General features: G+C 38.0%; 1 protein-coding gene across 1 annotated transcript in view; it reads right to left on the bottom strand.

Annotated features, from left to right (window-relative positions):
* LOC141442674 (major facilitator superfamily domain-containing protein 6) overlaps positions 1 to 14,386 on the bottom strand; it is a 30,403-nt gene extending 16,017 nt beyond the window's left edge. The window contains exon 1 of the mRNA XM_074107721.1: positions 14,086 to 14,386. Within this exon, the coding sequence (XP_073963822.1) occupies positions 14,086 to 14,149 (64 nt within the window). The 5' untranslated portion in view covers positions 14,150 to 14,386. The remainder of the gene's footprint in view (positions 1 to 14,085) is intronic.
* Between the last annotated feature and the right edge of the window lie 444 nt (positions 14,387 to 14,830).

Consider the following 14,830-nt stretch of genomic DNA (forward strand, 5'->3'; position numbering starts at 1 on the left):
TCGCCGAGCTAGCTGCCGGGACACTTTCATTTGGGGCAGCATAGGTAGGGGTAGGACCCATACCAGACAACGAGCTTCAATTTGTAATTAAGTGGCTTTATATGCAAGTTACCATTTTATTTAAAAAAAACTTGCAATTTAAAATTATTTTTTAACTTATTCTTAGCTATTTATTTGCAATTTCTAAAAAACATATTTTACTGTCGCGGAAACATACATTAACTGACATGTCTAATCATATGAGCTAAAGATAACAAATACTGGTTTGCATTCACATAAAACAATAGTACTTTATTACTTTCATTAAGAAGCGATAATGTTATCTGCGTTTAATTAGTACTGTCAAACAGCAGACGAGTAACTTTATTTCTAATTGTCCTATTATGTAAGTCCAAATGTCTGATAATGGGGACAAATCGAGCAAAATAATAACCGAATTGTATCCAAGAAACTGTAAACGGATGAGGGGCGAAGAAAAAAGACGGGGGGGCAACGAGCTAACACACACAGTTAAATTTATATTTTAATGAAACAGCCGGATATGGATACCACATGTTCTAAATCGAGTTTAGCTCCATAAGTAAATCTCGAGCTATAATTCTCTTCGGATAGCTTGGGTACGGTGACGGTGACACATGTTATTAAGCAATTAAAGGGTTATGAGTTATGACAATATAAATTCGAATCGATTTATTGGGATTCTCGATTAAATATGCCAAGGGTGTGTTATAAGTTTTATTAGTGATAGTTTATATTTTAACTAGTTTTTGCCTGCGGCTTCAGCCGCGTAGCAAGTGTTTGCTTGTCTATGGGGATCTCACAAATCATGCAATCTTCTTTGGCACTATGTCAAAACTAATAACGGTAAAAAGTTAAAAAAACCGTAATAAAAAAATTGAATAAAGGGACAGCTCAAAACATCAAACAATACGAAACACTCAAAACAAAGACGCATTCAAGGCCCTTTGCTCTCGTACCTACTAATTGACAGATGATGCGAGTCAAACGATTTGACAAGATTGTGGAATCGATTCGGTCGATAAGCAAAGTCAAGCTCTATTGCTATTAGTTTATAATAAGCTTATAGCTGACTAACAGCACAGGGCGGCCACGCCATACAAAATACGCATTCTTGAATCTACATAGGCACGACAACGTCTGTCTGTACACGCGTCAATGTGTGCGTAAGACACACAGGGCTGACTATCGCAAAACCCTAGTATTATAGGGTATGTTGGTATGGCTTAGATGTGTAAATAAATGTAATCGTTAATCATATATTTTTATTTCAACCTACTTAAAATGTGTCTGTCTATGTATTTAAGCATTACTATTTAAAAATACAATAAATATATGACTACAAACTTGAACGAATTATTCGGTACTTACCTAATTAGTTATTTCATGTATTAATCGCGATACTTTTAGAAAGCATTATTATTTACATTAGGAAATCGAAAAAAACTCCTTTTCTTATCTTTGGCTGTTGACAAACACCCATACAATGCACAGTATATCACCATTTCGTTCGCAAAATTATTGCTCCCGAACTTAGTGCCGTGCGACGGTGCGACCGACATAAAAATACATCGCGTTGCGCGCCCGACTGCTTTCCTGCGGTTTTCCTGCAATCTGCGCTTGAGGGGTGGGGTAACTCGAACCGGTGCGGGGCGGAGCGTGGCCATTCTGAACGTCAGTACTATTATATATTTTGTGCTAACAGTAACGATGTGGTCTAAAAAGAAATACGCTTGCTTAGTTAAACACCCCTATTTAAGGCTGCGTCCCCATCAAAGATATGCGAGGATGTGTTGCAAAGAATATGTTTTTTATGAGGCTTTATTTACCTATACTCGCACGTCGCACACTACACTCTGGTGAAAACAGCTGAGCGAAGCGAGGCTAGTAGGTAAATGAAGCGTTTCTATTGCTTCATGAAAAACACATTCCTAGCAACAAATCCTCGCACATGTCCGGTGGAAAGGGAGCCTTAGGACTTACGTAAGACAAGATCATAAGATCCAGAAAATATTGACGTGCGGGGAAATTACAAAACTTCGTAATCTTTTCCTCGATTACGTGCTATTATTGTCATATAATAAGATTAGTATCTGTACCTACCTATAATTAGCAATAATCTTTAGGTGTTCAAGGCTTAGGACTTAATTAATTTGATAATTGCAGTGTTAGCTAAAAATAACATTCTTATCGCCAGGCGTATAATTAGTAGTTTAATATAACGCGTTCCTTAGTCTGAAGACGATTGAAGATACGTGTAATTCTACCGCCATTAGATCAAAAGCCACAACCGCAAATCTGCTCCATAATGAAAAAAAATAATCTAGACTGGAGCAGGCCCTGCTGCTGGAGTGCAAAATTCGAACTTCATATTATCTTGCCGTCCCGCTGACGCTTATATTATTTAATACTAGAGTGAGAAGGACGGTTCGATACGAACTTCGTTTTTCACCCCTCTGTAGCCCCTCTGGTTTTCATTATACCAAGTGGGCCCTTTAACAGGGCCAAATAATTAGAACATAGACCGCACTCGTCGAATTGAACGACATTTAGTTCATAAACTTTTAAATGAAATAGGGAAAAACTAAAAACTCAATTATTTTTAAAAGTCGCTCAACGAATGTCGTTCAGTTAGATGAGTACGGTCTGTTTTAATTAAAATTAAAATACAAATAAAATTTTCTACGTGTACTTCTTTATCAGTCTAAACCAGCAGGGCTACTACGAAACTCGAAACTGTCGAATACACACGCGACTAGGTAATAATTATATTTTACGAACCGTTTTGTTATATTAGACTTTATGAGCTGAACGTAAAGTCAGCAGAATTAACAAATGAAATGCTTAAAATTGTCGCAATTTTTCATACAAAACATAATTGGAAACAGCTCGGCGAAGCGTGGATAGGTAAATGAACCGTTTCTATTGGTTCATGACAAAAACATTCCTCGCATAACGCACCCTCGCACATCTCTAGTGGAAACGTAGTCTTAGGTTAAGGCTAACTATGCACCGTGACAGAATTATATACCTATGTATGTTCATCAACTACTGCATAACTAACATCTACTATTCGATTTTTTTTCTGTGGCAATAATTTAATTTATATTTATTTATTTAAGTTAGACTTGGATTTATACCTACCTTTTGCGACTTGTCAGCGCACAGCTAAATCTACGCGTTGGTACAATTTAAGTATCTAAACGATTGTCCTCCTTTTGTATTGGATTGAATTTAAATATAGCACCGTTAATGGACCAAGGTTGTTCATTACAATGTAAGATATAACAATTAGTATATTAGTAGTTATTGAATGTTGACAGAACGGATAATGCACGCCATTAGGGTTCCGTAACAATCCAAAGCACAGATTACGTACGTAATATCCCACTAATGTTATAAATGCGAAAGTTTGTAAGTCTGATTGTATGTACTTATATTTGTTTGCTTGTTACTTCTTCACGTCGTAACCGCTGAACAGATTTACATATATGGAATTCTGTAAAGATAGTTTGAGTCACGAGGATATGGGATATTTTTAATACCGGGGAAATTGCATAGTTCCCGCGGGATAGCGAAAAACGCGGACGGCGTCGCGGGCAACAGCTAGTTCAAGAATAAATGAAACTCGATATTTTAATTAGAATTAAGTTTGGACCGTATATAAAAAAAAATGCAATTTATAAAAATTACTTCCTACGGCTACGTTTCCACCAAAGATTTGCGAGGAACGTGTTTTTCATGACAAACTCGATTACAACATACTTACGAGTGTGTGTGTGAAACACCACACCACTGTAAACGCATTGTTAAAGCAAATTACCTAACGTGATGTAGTAACTTTGTGTTAAGTTTACTTAATATAAAGATAAGTTAACCAAAAATATATGACTATTGTCAAGAAGGCGCTATTGTTATTATTTATATGGCAATTGTAGCCGTGGTGGCCTAGTGGTTTGACCTATCGCCTCTCAAGCAGAGGGTCGTGGGTTCGAACCCCGGCTCGCACCTCTGAGTTTTTCGAAATTCATGTGCGGAATTACATTTGAAATTTACCACGAGCTTTGCGGTGAAGGAAAACATCGTGAGGAAACCTGCACAGCCTGCGAAGCGGTTCAATGGTGCGTGCGAAGTTCCCAATCCGCACTGGGCCCGCGTGGGAACTATGGCCCAAGCCCTCTTGATCTGAGAGGAGGCCTGTGCCCAGCAGTGGGACGTATATAGGCTGAGATGATGATGATGATGATGATATGGCAATACTCGTAGTTCAGTATAGTCGGAACAATGACATCTTGTCTTGTCTACACAACGTTTACCTGTTAGCTCTGATGTTAATTTGGAATGGTTTTGTAGTAAAATAGTTTCATTCCCCAAGCGTTTTTTTCAGTAGTTTATCATAAACATTATTTACAATGATCCGTTGTTGACTACTAATCGTTTATGGGCATTTTTGCTATTGTTCAAACAAACCGCCACAGTGACACTGACAATCATTAAAATTATTGCCAGTGTAAGAAATTAGTTCCAATGAAATTCCGCAATATGGCGATTAGTCATATATTTCTGGTCAGGCTTTACCTAGCCTAAAGATAAATCGTGATTAATTACCTAATTACCTACTTATCGTTATGTGAGTGAATTCAACGGCAGTTAAACCTATAAGGTTTTGCTAGTTGAATTATTGTAAAATGTTATATTGTTTTTCTGTTTAGTAAATAAATGAAAAATATGAACCAATACAAACGTTTCATTCATTTACTTATCATCGCACGCACGGCCACATCTCTAGTGGAAACAGCTGAGCGGAGTGAGGTTAGGTAAATGAAGCATTTCTATTGGTTTATATGAAAAACATTAAATTTAAAAAATCAAAAATCCCGACTGCCATAAAAACTAAAAGGATTTTCTTTCACAGACGCCATATTGAAATATTATATACCCTATGTCACTCCGACAGTTATGACGAAACCAATGATACCTCGTATGTTACAATCCGTCCAGCCGTTTAGGCTGCAGCGAGGACCAAAGAAATGGACATACATACCCACATACATACATACGCTAGAAAAACATAACCCTCCTTCGGGCAGTCGGGTAAAAACACATCCTTGCACATCTCTGGTGGAAATGGAGCCTAAAGAGCCTATTTTCCTTCTGTCCGTTCCTATATTCTATCATGGTCCTCTACAACAAAAGTTGTAACATGGTGCCGACTGCCGTCTCAGTGGGAGAACGAGGCCGCTAACCGACAGGAGTGGAGAGCTAAGGTTAAGGCTAAAGTCCGCGACATTGAACTGAGATGGCGCTGTGTGTTAGACACCAAGCGCGATAATCTGAATAATCGAAAGAACCATCTGCGGCAATCAGTTATAATTATGTTAAAGGTGTGCTCACGTGCCCGCACTGTGTGAGGATCTTCTCTAAGAAGATTGGCTACGTGAGAAACTTGCGAGCGCATGAGCGACATCCACGGAGTTGAAGCTGCAGGGTTACTACGAAACTCGAACCTCGAAGTTCGTGTCGTGCGGTCCCTCTGACACTTATACTATTTAATACGAGAGCGAGGGACCGCACGACACGAACTTCGAGTTTCGAAATTCGTAGTAGCCCTGCTGTTGCCATGGCCGAAATCGGCCGGATCAGATCATCATCATCATCATATTCTATCACCATTTTTCTTGCAAGTCTAAATGGGCTGAATCTAATACAGGGCCCAAGTCCGGGACAAAAGCTAGTCCATATTGCCCGATGAATCAGCGTATCAGTTCAATTCATGGCCAGGGTCCCCTAAACCGCGTTTCCTGCCCCGACCTCATTATAATGTGGCATCAATTGGGTGGGATGCACCAAAAAAAATAACCTATAGTTTTTATTTTTATTTTTGGAAAGAATAGGATATTTTAAGATACTATTTTCATTGATTTTGAATTTGGATGAGTATTTAATTTTTTATATTTTTTTTACGAAATACGCTGGATGACGTCACAGTGAGACAGCCACGTTCTATTGCCTAGAAAAATTCAGGTCGTACATAACATAATCTGTGGCATTCCAATTTGACAATAATTCAAGCACGGCTTAGGGTCCTAAATGAACCATGGCAAATAGTTTTATTTATGTCTCTTCTTTTAGCTTCGATTATTCCTGTTTGTTTAATGGTGTGATAGTAAATAGATATTTTTTATTAAAATCTGATATTTAAATTCTTTTGTATTTACTTGTAACGTAGCAATTTAATAATTTAATTTGTAAAAATACATTGGGAATACTCCTATACATTTCGGACTTTACGATAAATGACAACTGTTTAAAGCCGGGTGCGCATCATGTGATTAAAGTTCTATCTTTGTCACTCTTTGCTATTGCAGGACAGTAACATTTCCAAAACTGTCAATTTGCTTAAGAGTGTAGACCTGCTTTATAACTGCCTTTATGACGGGACAATGCAGGGGTCGAATGAGGGTCATTACTTAAATTTTGTTTATTTAATTCAGTTAATCTGATTTCTGAAAACGCTTCACAAAGCCTATTTCTCCAAATGATTTTCGATTTATTATATGTTGACAAAAATTGGGACATCCCAATTACTTTCTAGGCGGTTCATATGGGAATCGTACTGAATATTTTACTACTGCTGCGTTCTTGCTAATATTATAATGTGCAAGTAAACTCTGTCCGTTAGTCTGCTGCATCTATGCTCTCAAACCCCCAGAACCTATGCTACTACTTATAGTTATTCGGTATGTTTAGTCATTCTCGTGCCCCCCAGTATGGTCTAGTGCCCAGTCCAGGACGTTGGGCTACCGATTCAAAATTATATAATTATATATACCGATATCTTCGCACTAAAATCTAGGTCAGGCCCCCCTGAAAAATAACCCTAGATACGTAATGTGATTTGCAATAAATAAATTTGATTTTGAAACGATATTAAGATGAAATTTATATGGAAACACGAACAGCGCCTCTAGCGGAACGTTTGCGATGTTCGTGTTTCCATACAAATAGTGATTTTAACGCGAACGCGATCGAGACGTATTTTGTAACCGAAAACTTACACTAAGGGCACTGACGTTTACGGCACGTCACTGCGATTTCGTATTTTAAGCAGCGGTGTGAAGAGCATGCGACAAAAACGGTGCGTCACTGTGATTCCGTGCCGTCACCGTTTTTTAAGCAGCGGTTTGGTCGCACCTTTATATTGCAGCTGCAGCATAGTGGCCCTTTAGTCAACTATATTACCCCACCAGCTGTTTTTATTACGTAAAAATACTTAGTCATAATATCATGTTAATATTTGGCGAGTCGGCACGGCGGCCATCAAAAAGCTAATCTTATCAATGGGCTACTGACCGGCTGGTGCCGCTATCAGAAAGAGGGAATTCATGTTACTATATTTCACCACTTCAAATTTAAGTATCCCTCAGTTTTTAGGGTTCCGTAGCCAAATGGCAAAAACGGAACCCTTATAGTTTCGCCATGTCTCAATGCTAGAAAGCTGTAATTTTGCACGAATATGTATGTAAGCTATGCGGACAAAATGGTAGGTACAATATTTTTTTTTTCAAGTACCATAGACGTAGTGTTTTTTTTCTCATCCAACCTTGTAGTGTGGGGTATGGTTGGATTGGATAGGTAATTTTAAAACCATTAGGGGGTTGCTAAAACGATTTTTCGATACTAATAATTCTCAAGCAAACTTAGCCGTTATAGGTTTCCTTGAAAGTTTGATATACTTACTTACTACCATCCTGAATTTTTTCAAATTTTTCCACCCACCGGTTTAGATTTTAGGAGGGGGGATGGATTTTAATGACAATTTGCACTTTAAAATTGAATATTTCGCAAAAAAACCAATGAATCGAAAAATCGTCCTAGCAAACCCCTAATGGTTTTAAAAGACCTATCCAACGATACCCCACACTATAGGGCTGGATGAAAAAAAAAACACCCCCACTTTACGTCTATGGGAGGTACCCTACAAAAATGTTTTTTTAGTTTTTTTATTGTACCATTTTGTCGGCATAGTTTACATATATATCCGTGCAAAATTACAGCTTTCTAGCATTGATAGTCCCTGAGCAAAGCCGCGGACGGACAGACAGACAGACAGACATGGCGAAACTATAAGGGTTCCGTTTTTGCCATTTTGGCTCCGGAAACCTAACAAAAAGTACCTACAGTCAGTAAAAAAGGTTGCATTAAAAATATTGTTTTACAAAAACGTATTTTTTTGGTATGATGGTAGGTAGGTACCCTTCGGCGAGCCCATATCGCCCTTGATCGTTTTTTTTATAAATATTTGCAATCCGCAACGCGACGTGACCTTCGGTCATAGTCCTGCATTTAGATCGCGAATAACGATTGCTTTCAGTAGCTGTACTATATACTATATTTAGCACTATGCATGTATACATATTTATAAAGGGCTCTCTATGGAAGTCCTCGACCAGTGGACATAGGAGTATAATAACTAGTAAGGAAACTACAACTACTCTACTACTTAGAACTATTGCTTCTAAGACCTCTTGCTACTTAATAGACCAGCTGATGTTAAAAATAAGTGATACAAACAAATTTGTGAATGTGTTACGGTACAATAATAGTTATTTATGCAACTGTATCGTATCGTAATGGGGTCCTTAAAACAGGAGAATGGTTTTATGAAACGAGGCGTAGCGTAGGGTCACATGAGTGTTTTAAGGCCTAATTACGTACAGTCGCATACAATATTTTATCTACATCCATATATTAAATCCTCTATCATGTGTTCCGCGAACCATTGAGAATGACCTGCATCGTACTCCGAGCCGTATAGGCTGGAATGTGGGGTTAGGCAAGGTGGATTGACCTCGCCCAGCCTTTTCAATCTGTACCTACATCGCCTCTTTGATAGAGGAGCTCAGCAGCACGAATGTCGGATGTCATATCCACGGTGTACGCGTTAACAACTTAAGTTATGCAGACGACATGGTGCTGCTGAGCGCCTCTGCCTGTGGGCTCAATAAACTTATTGGCATTTGCGAGAAATATGCTGCAAGTCATGGTCTTAAGTATAATGTTAATAAGACTGAATGTATATGGTCTTTGCAGCTGGTCAAACTAATATACCACCAGTAAAATTAAACGGTGTACCACTTCGAATAGCGGAGCATTTTAAATACCTAGGGCACTTGGTAACATCCAGCTTAAAAGACGATGACGACATTGAGCGTGAGCGCAGGGCGCTGTCTGTTCGTGCTAATATGATTGCCCGCAGGTTTGCTCAATGTTCTAAAGAGGTGACTCTTTTTAAAGCCTACTGTACAATTTTTTACACGAGCAGCCTGTGGGTGAACTACACACAGAAGCAGTACAGAGCGCTGCGCGTACAGTATAACAATGCGTTCAGTGCCCTTAGTATAAGTTTTCGATTACAAAATACGTCTCGATCGCGTTCGCGTTAAAATCTCAATTTGTATGGAAACACGAACATCGCAAACGTTCCGCTAGAGGCGCTGTTCGTGTTTCCATATAAATTGTGATTTTAACGCGAACGCGATCGAGACGTATTTTGTAACCGAAAACTTACACTGCACAGGATGCTGATGGGTCTGCCGCGGTTCTGCAGTCCGTCCGGGATGTTCGCGGAGGCTCGAGGACATTGCTTTTACACTACGATGCGTAAACGATATGCATCCCTGGTGCGCAGAGTTCGTGCCAGTACCAACAGCCCCCCCCCCGGTGCGGTGCTGTAATGATGTATGATCTCATTACGATACAGCCGTGTTCATAATAGAATCCAATGTCGTAATGCTGGTCATTATATATGGTTTTTAACGCATAATGGAGGATTTACTATATATATGGGTGTAGAGAAATAATTTAGACATATTGTTGACACGCGGCTACGCTGTGCTATTACGTTTATTGTTTTACGACATAATATTAGATAAGCATGCGCGATAATGAGATTAGTTAAGTGTAGCTGTTACTAATGTCAACTGCAGGCTCTCACAGATATAGATATGAATAAATTAGATATGACGTGTCTCTAACACAAGTACTTTCATTTTGACTTTTAAACGGCAAGTGTTTTCTACATATTTAATCACAGATTATAAGCTATTGCTGTTCTTCATAAATCTATTTTATTATTTTTCATCACACTTGCTCGTAAACAGTGTCGTAACATGCTGGCTACCTTGGTTGCAACCCCCAAAATAAAACCCTCGACCTTAATGTGCTTGTCATGAAACCCGTGGTCGGTAAATGAGTTTGTTACATGCTGCGGATTGCCAAGAGCGCAATCAGCGGTATCGGCAATTTTTGATAAAATATTAGTTTTTCTTTTACAAATATACAATTTTACTCGCAAATGTGATGAAAACATTGTATGTCGCACGGGCGTACTAGAATTACGAACATGACTCATTAAAGCCCTCAGTCTTCGACTTCGGGCTTCTAATAGACTCTCGTTCGTAATTATTATTTACCGCCCTTAAGACACAATGTACTATTATTTATTGTACACTTTTCCTACACAGACTTATTCAATTGTGCTGATTCCGGTCCAACACATGTGGGGGGGGGGGCTCCAATAATGCGGAGATCTCTCTCCAGGCAGGTGTTATGTCTGGGGACCGAAGTCCGAAGGAAGAGCGTCGGAACTTGTATATATGCGACCGCGTTGAGAAATTTCGATAGCGCGATGTAGAACATGGTCAGAGTTTCTATAGTTGTTCACTAGGAGTCGCTACACATACAAAGATATGATTATGGCGGTGCAAAGATATGAAGGTAAGTATTGACTGAAAATCAGCGCTGTAGTTGGTAAGGTACATTACTTACTTCAGCATAATGCTGAGTCAAGTTCCTTTTCGATGACATTAAATGTTTTTCTTTTCTGTAAATTGTGTATTATTTTAAGTTTGATGTCGAAATAAAGTTATGTCTATGTCTATGTGGAAAAAGTTTGGATGTTTTAAAATATGTTAGAGGTCAGCTACGAGGACACGCGCGGTTTTATGAACAGGAAAATTTCAAAAGGCGCCATGTTAATTTTATTTTGCACTGGAAGGTGGCGCCCCTGCCATCTGGCGCCTAGTGCGAGCGCTCCTTTCTTTACCCCAACAGGGCTGCTACGAAACTCGAAGTTCGTATCTTACCGTCCCTCTCGCTCTCGTATTAAATAGTATAAGTGTCAGAGCCGTGTAAGCCGTGGTGGCCTAGTGGTTTGACCCATCGCCTCTCAAGCAGAGGGTCGTGGGTTCAAACCCCGGCTCGCACCCCTGAGTTTTTCGAAATTCATGTGCGGAGTTACATTTGAAATTTACCACGAGCTTTGCGGTGAAGGAAAACATCGTGAGGAAACCTGCACAAATCTGCGAAGCAATTCAATGGTGTGTGTGAAGCCCGCGTGGGAACTATGGCCCAAGCCCTCTCATTCTGAGGGGAGGCCTGTGCCCTGCAGTGGGACGTATATAGGCTGGGATGATGAAGTGTCAGAGGGACCGCACGACACGAACTTAGAGTTTCGACTTTCGTAGTAGCTCTGCAGGACCGCCGCTGTTTGTAGGCAGTTATGAATATTTAGTGTCAGTAGAGCCCTGTTCCTAAGCATAATATATGCAGTGTGGGCTCATTTTGAATTGGTTACTGACATAACACAAGACAAAACTTATTGATTTTGCTGGAAGAGCTACCTCATACCAAATTCCAAGGTTCTAGAACAATTGATTCTGATTTGGAATAGCCCGAAACAGTCGAGCTAAACTCGATTTAAGACGTGAGTTATCTGTTACAATATATATATATTTGACTGGATGGCAAACAAGCAAGTGGGTCTCCTGATTGTAAAAGATCACCACTGCCCATAGACAACTGCAACACCAGGCAGGGGGATTGAAGATGCGTTGCCAACCTAGAGGCCTAAGATGGGATACTTCAAGTGCCAGTAATTTCACCGGCTGTCTTACTCTCCTTGCCGAAACACAACAGTGCAAGCACTGATGCAGAGCAGAGCAAGATGGTGGTAGCAATCCGGGCGGACCTTGCACAAGGTCCTACCACCTGCAAATCATTTGATATTTCGCCTGTCCGAAAACCCTCATTGCATTGATTTGAAGTTTATTCCACTGCTTCAACTGGTATTTGCCGTATTTGATATTAAGCTTGGTACAGTCAGAATCAAAAGTAGCTGGTTACATTTGTACTTTGTCGTTTTATAGCCACGTACTTAGCGCCATACAAGATTGACAAATGTGTTAATGTGACAGAGTAAAAAAGTAACCAGCTACTTTTGATGCTGACCGTACACTATTCCGCGTAAAAGGGTTTTGACTGATGGAACACATTTGGTGTACTAAAGCCTCGTTGAAATATTAGATTTAAAAAAAAAACCGGCCTAGAGCGTGTCGGACACGCCCAAAATAGGGTTCCGTAGCCATTACGAAAAAATTAAGTAATATTTTTATAAGGATTTCGTATTTTATACGGAATCTTCTAAGTTTAGGTATATTTTATACTATATTATATACTAATAATTCTCAAGCAAACTTAGCCATTATAGTTTTCCTTGAAAGTTTGATATAATTAATTACTACCAACCTGAATTTTTTCAAATTTTTCCACCCCTTTTTTTTAAATTTAATATGAAAATTGTAATGCACATCTTTATTAAATATGCTATGTTATTATTTTAAATAATAAACTTAGTCAATAATTGGCTAAGTTATCAATGAAAAAACATAAAAAAATAACAAAAAATGGAACCAATTTCAAAAACCTTGAAAATAATTTTCTACTTTTTTGAAGTTGGTGCCTCAGCACGAGCCAGCAGGAGTGGAACTATACATAGTCGTCTACCTCACCTACATATGTATTTGGCTTTAATCACTCCTGCTGGCTCGTGCTGAGGCACTGACTTCAAACTAGTAGAATATTATTTTCCAGGTTTTTGAAGTTGGTTAAAAAATTTTGCTTTCCATAGTTTTTAGTGATTTGTAGCCAAAGTGCATCTCACAACAATTCCATTAAGCTCAAACACGGCATAGTTATATTATTTTATAACATAGTACCGCACGCGTCTTCTTTATCTGGTCCAATTCACCAAATGATACTTTCTGAATGTAAATACTTGACTTGGTATTAAACATGCTAAAATCGCTATAGGTGTGCTTTAAAAATTCGAGAGTTGCCCTCGATTTCTCTAGGATTCCATCATCAGATCGTGACTTGGTGTCAATGGGGCCATCTCGGAAGTATGTCCTTTAGAACTAAAAAAGAATTTATAAATTCGGCCACAATTGGCAGAGTACCATGTAACAAACAAACAAAAAAAAACATGCACCTAAATTGAGAACCTCCTTTTTTGGAGTTGGTTGAAAAAAATTGATACTTATGACAATATAACATTCCTCTTCACTTAATAGTTCTAATTAATATTCAAATAGGTCAAATTCATTAATAATTGTAACATAAAAAGATTTAAATAAAAAAAAAGAACTATATACAAAAATTAAAATTAAAATAAAACTAACCTACTTACAAATAAAAAACTCCCCCTAGATCACCATCACTGCTCATTAATAATAGATAAGAAAATTAATATAATGTAAATATTTTACAAAACAAACTAGATGCTCATGTTAGGTTCATCAAATTGTTTATGGTAAAATTAATAAGTATTAAGTATTTAACTCATTCAAATTAACGCACACCAACGCAATATACATTAATTAATTTTGGAATTTATTTAAAAACAATGTTAACTAACCTTGTACAATTATGAGTTTACATACATAAAAAAGAACTAACCTAAGATAGCTTAACTAACTGTAACAATGAAAATTATAAAAAGAATACCCCGTCTAAAAGATCTGCCTGTGGCAGGGTTCCCATGACGCTGGCCGCATTACCCCTTTGGATCGCAAGTGAGATCCGCTGGGATAAGTATTGGAATTGAAATTAAAAAAAATACAAAAAGATTCCAAAAAACCAATCTTAACAAAGAGTTGTCAGGCCCCCTCCACTTTCTTTGACCTGAATTTCAAAATTTCTAGAATATTGTTAAATTTCTTCACTTACCAGCAAAAAAGAAGAAGAAATGAGCCTTTATGGGCACCAAACTCTTGTCCACTTTGATCTTCATGTTGAATTAATTTAGTTACTAATTAATTGTACACTTCCAAATTAATTCTTTACTTTAATGAATGCGATAAAATTTGGCGACCGGAACCAGTGGTGGTAAATTAAGACTAAATATTTTTAGACCTAAATGGTCGTTCGGCCGGAGTCATTATCCTCCGATATTTATTGAAATAGTATAACAAAGAACATTTTGTTTACACTGTACAGCTGTGGACTTTGCTTGTATACAACAAGACTGAATTTGACATTTTTAGATATGGCACTTGACGTTTTGTAGTGACGTGACGTTGACACCTAGGTTGCCTAATAACCAAATTACAATTCCCATTTTTTTATTCGACTGGATGGCAAACGAGCAAGTGGGTCTCCATTATATTTCCTTTCCATTCAAAATTGTAAGTTACTTACTAAAATTCACTAAATATTGTACGTCCGAAATGGATAAACTATTTGACATTATTCAAATTAAAATGTAACATCTTATCATAATTGTACCTACACAGTTATTGACAATAAATTATTCAAAATTAACATTTTATAATTCATATTTCATTGTAGAATTGAATAATAAACATTTGCTCATTTGCGCACGGTAATGACTGAAAAATGTATTTTTAGGCGTAGTTTTACAATATTACCTACCATGATTTCTAGAATTGATTTGAACTTAAGCAAACTATCA

The sequence above is a fragment of the Choristoneura fumiferana genome, chromosome 26 (assembly GCF_025370935.1).
Source record: "Choristoneura fumiferana chromosome 26, NRCan_CFum_1, whole genome shotgun sequence".
Taxonomy (NCBI): domain Eukaryota; kingdom Metazoa; phylum Arthropoda; class Insecta; order Lepidoptera; family Tortricidae; genus Choristoneura; species Choristoneura fumiferana.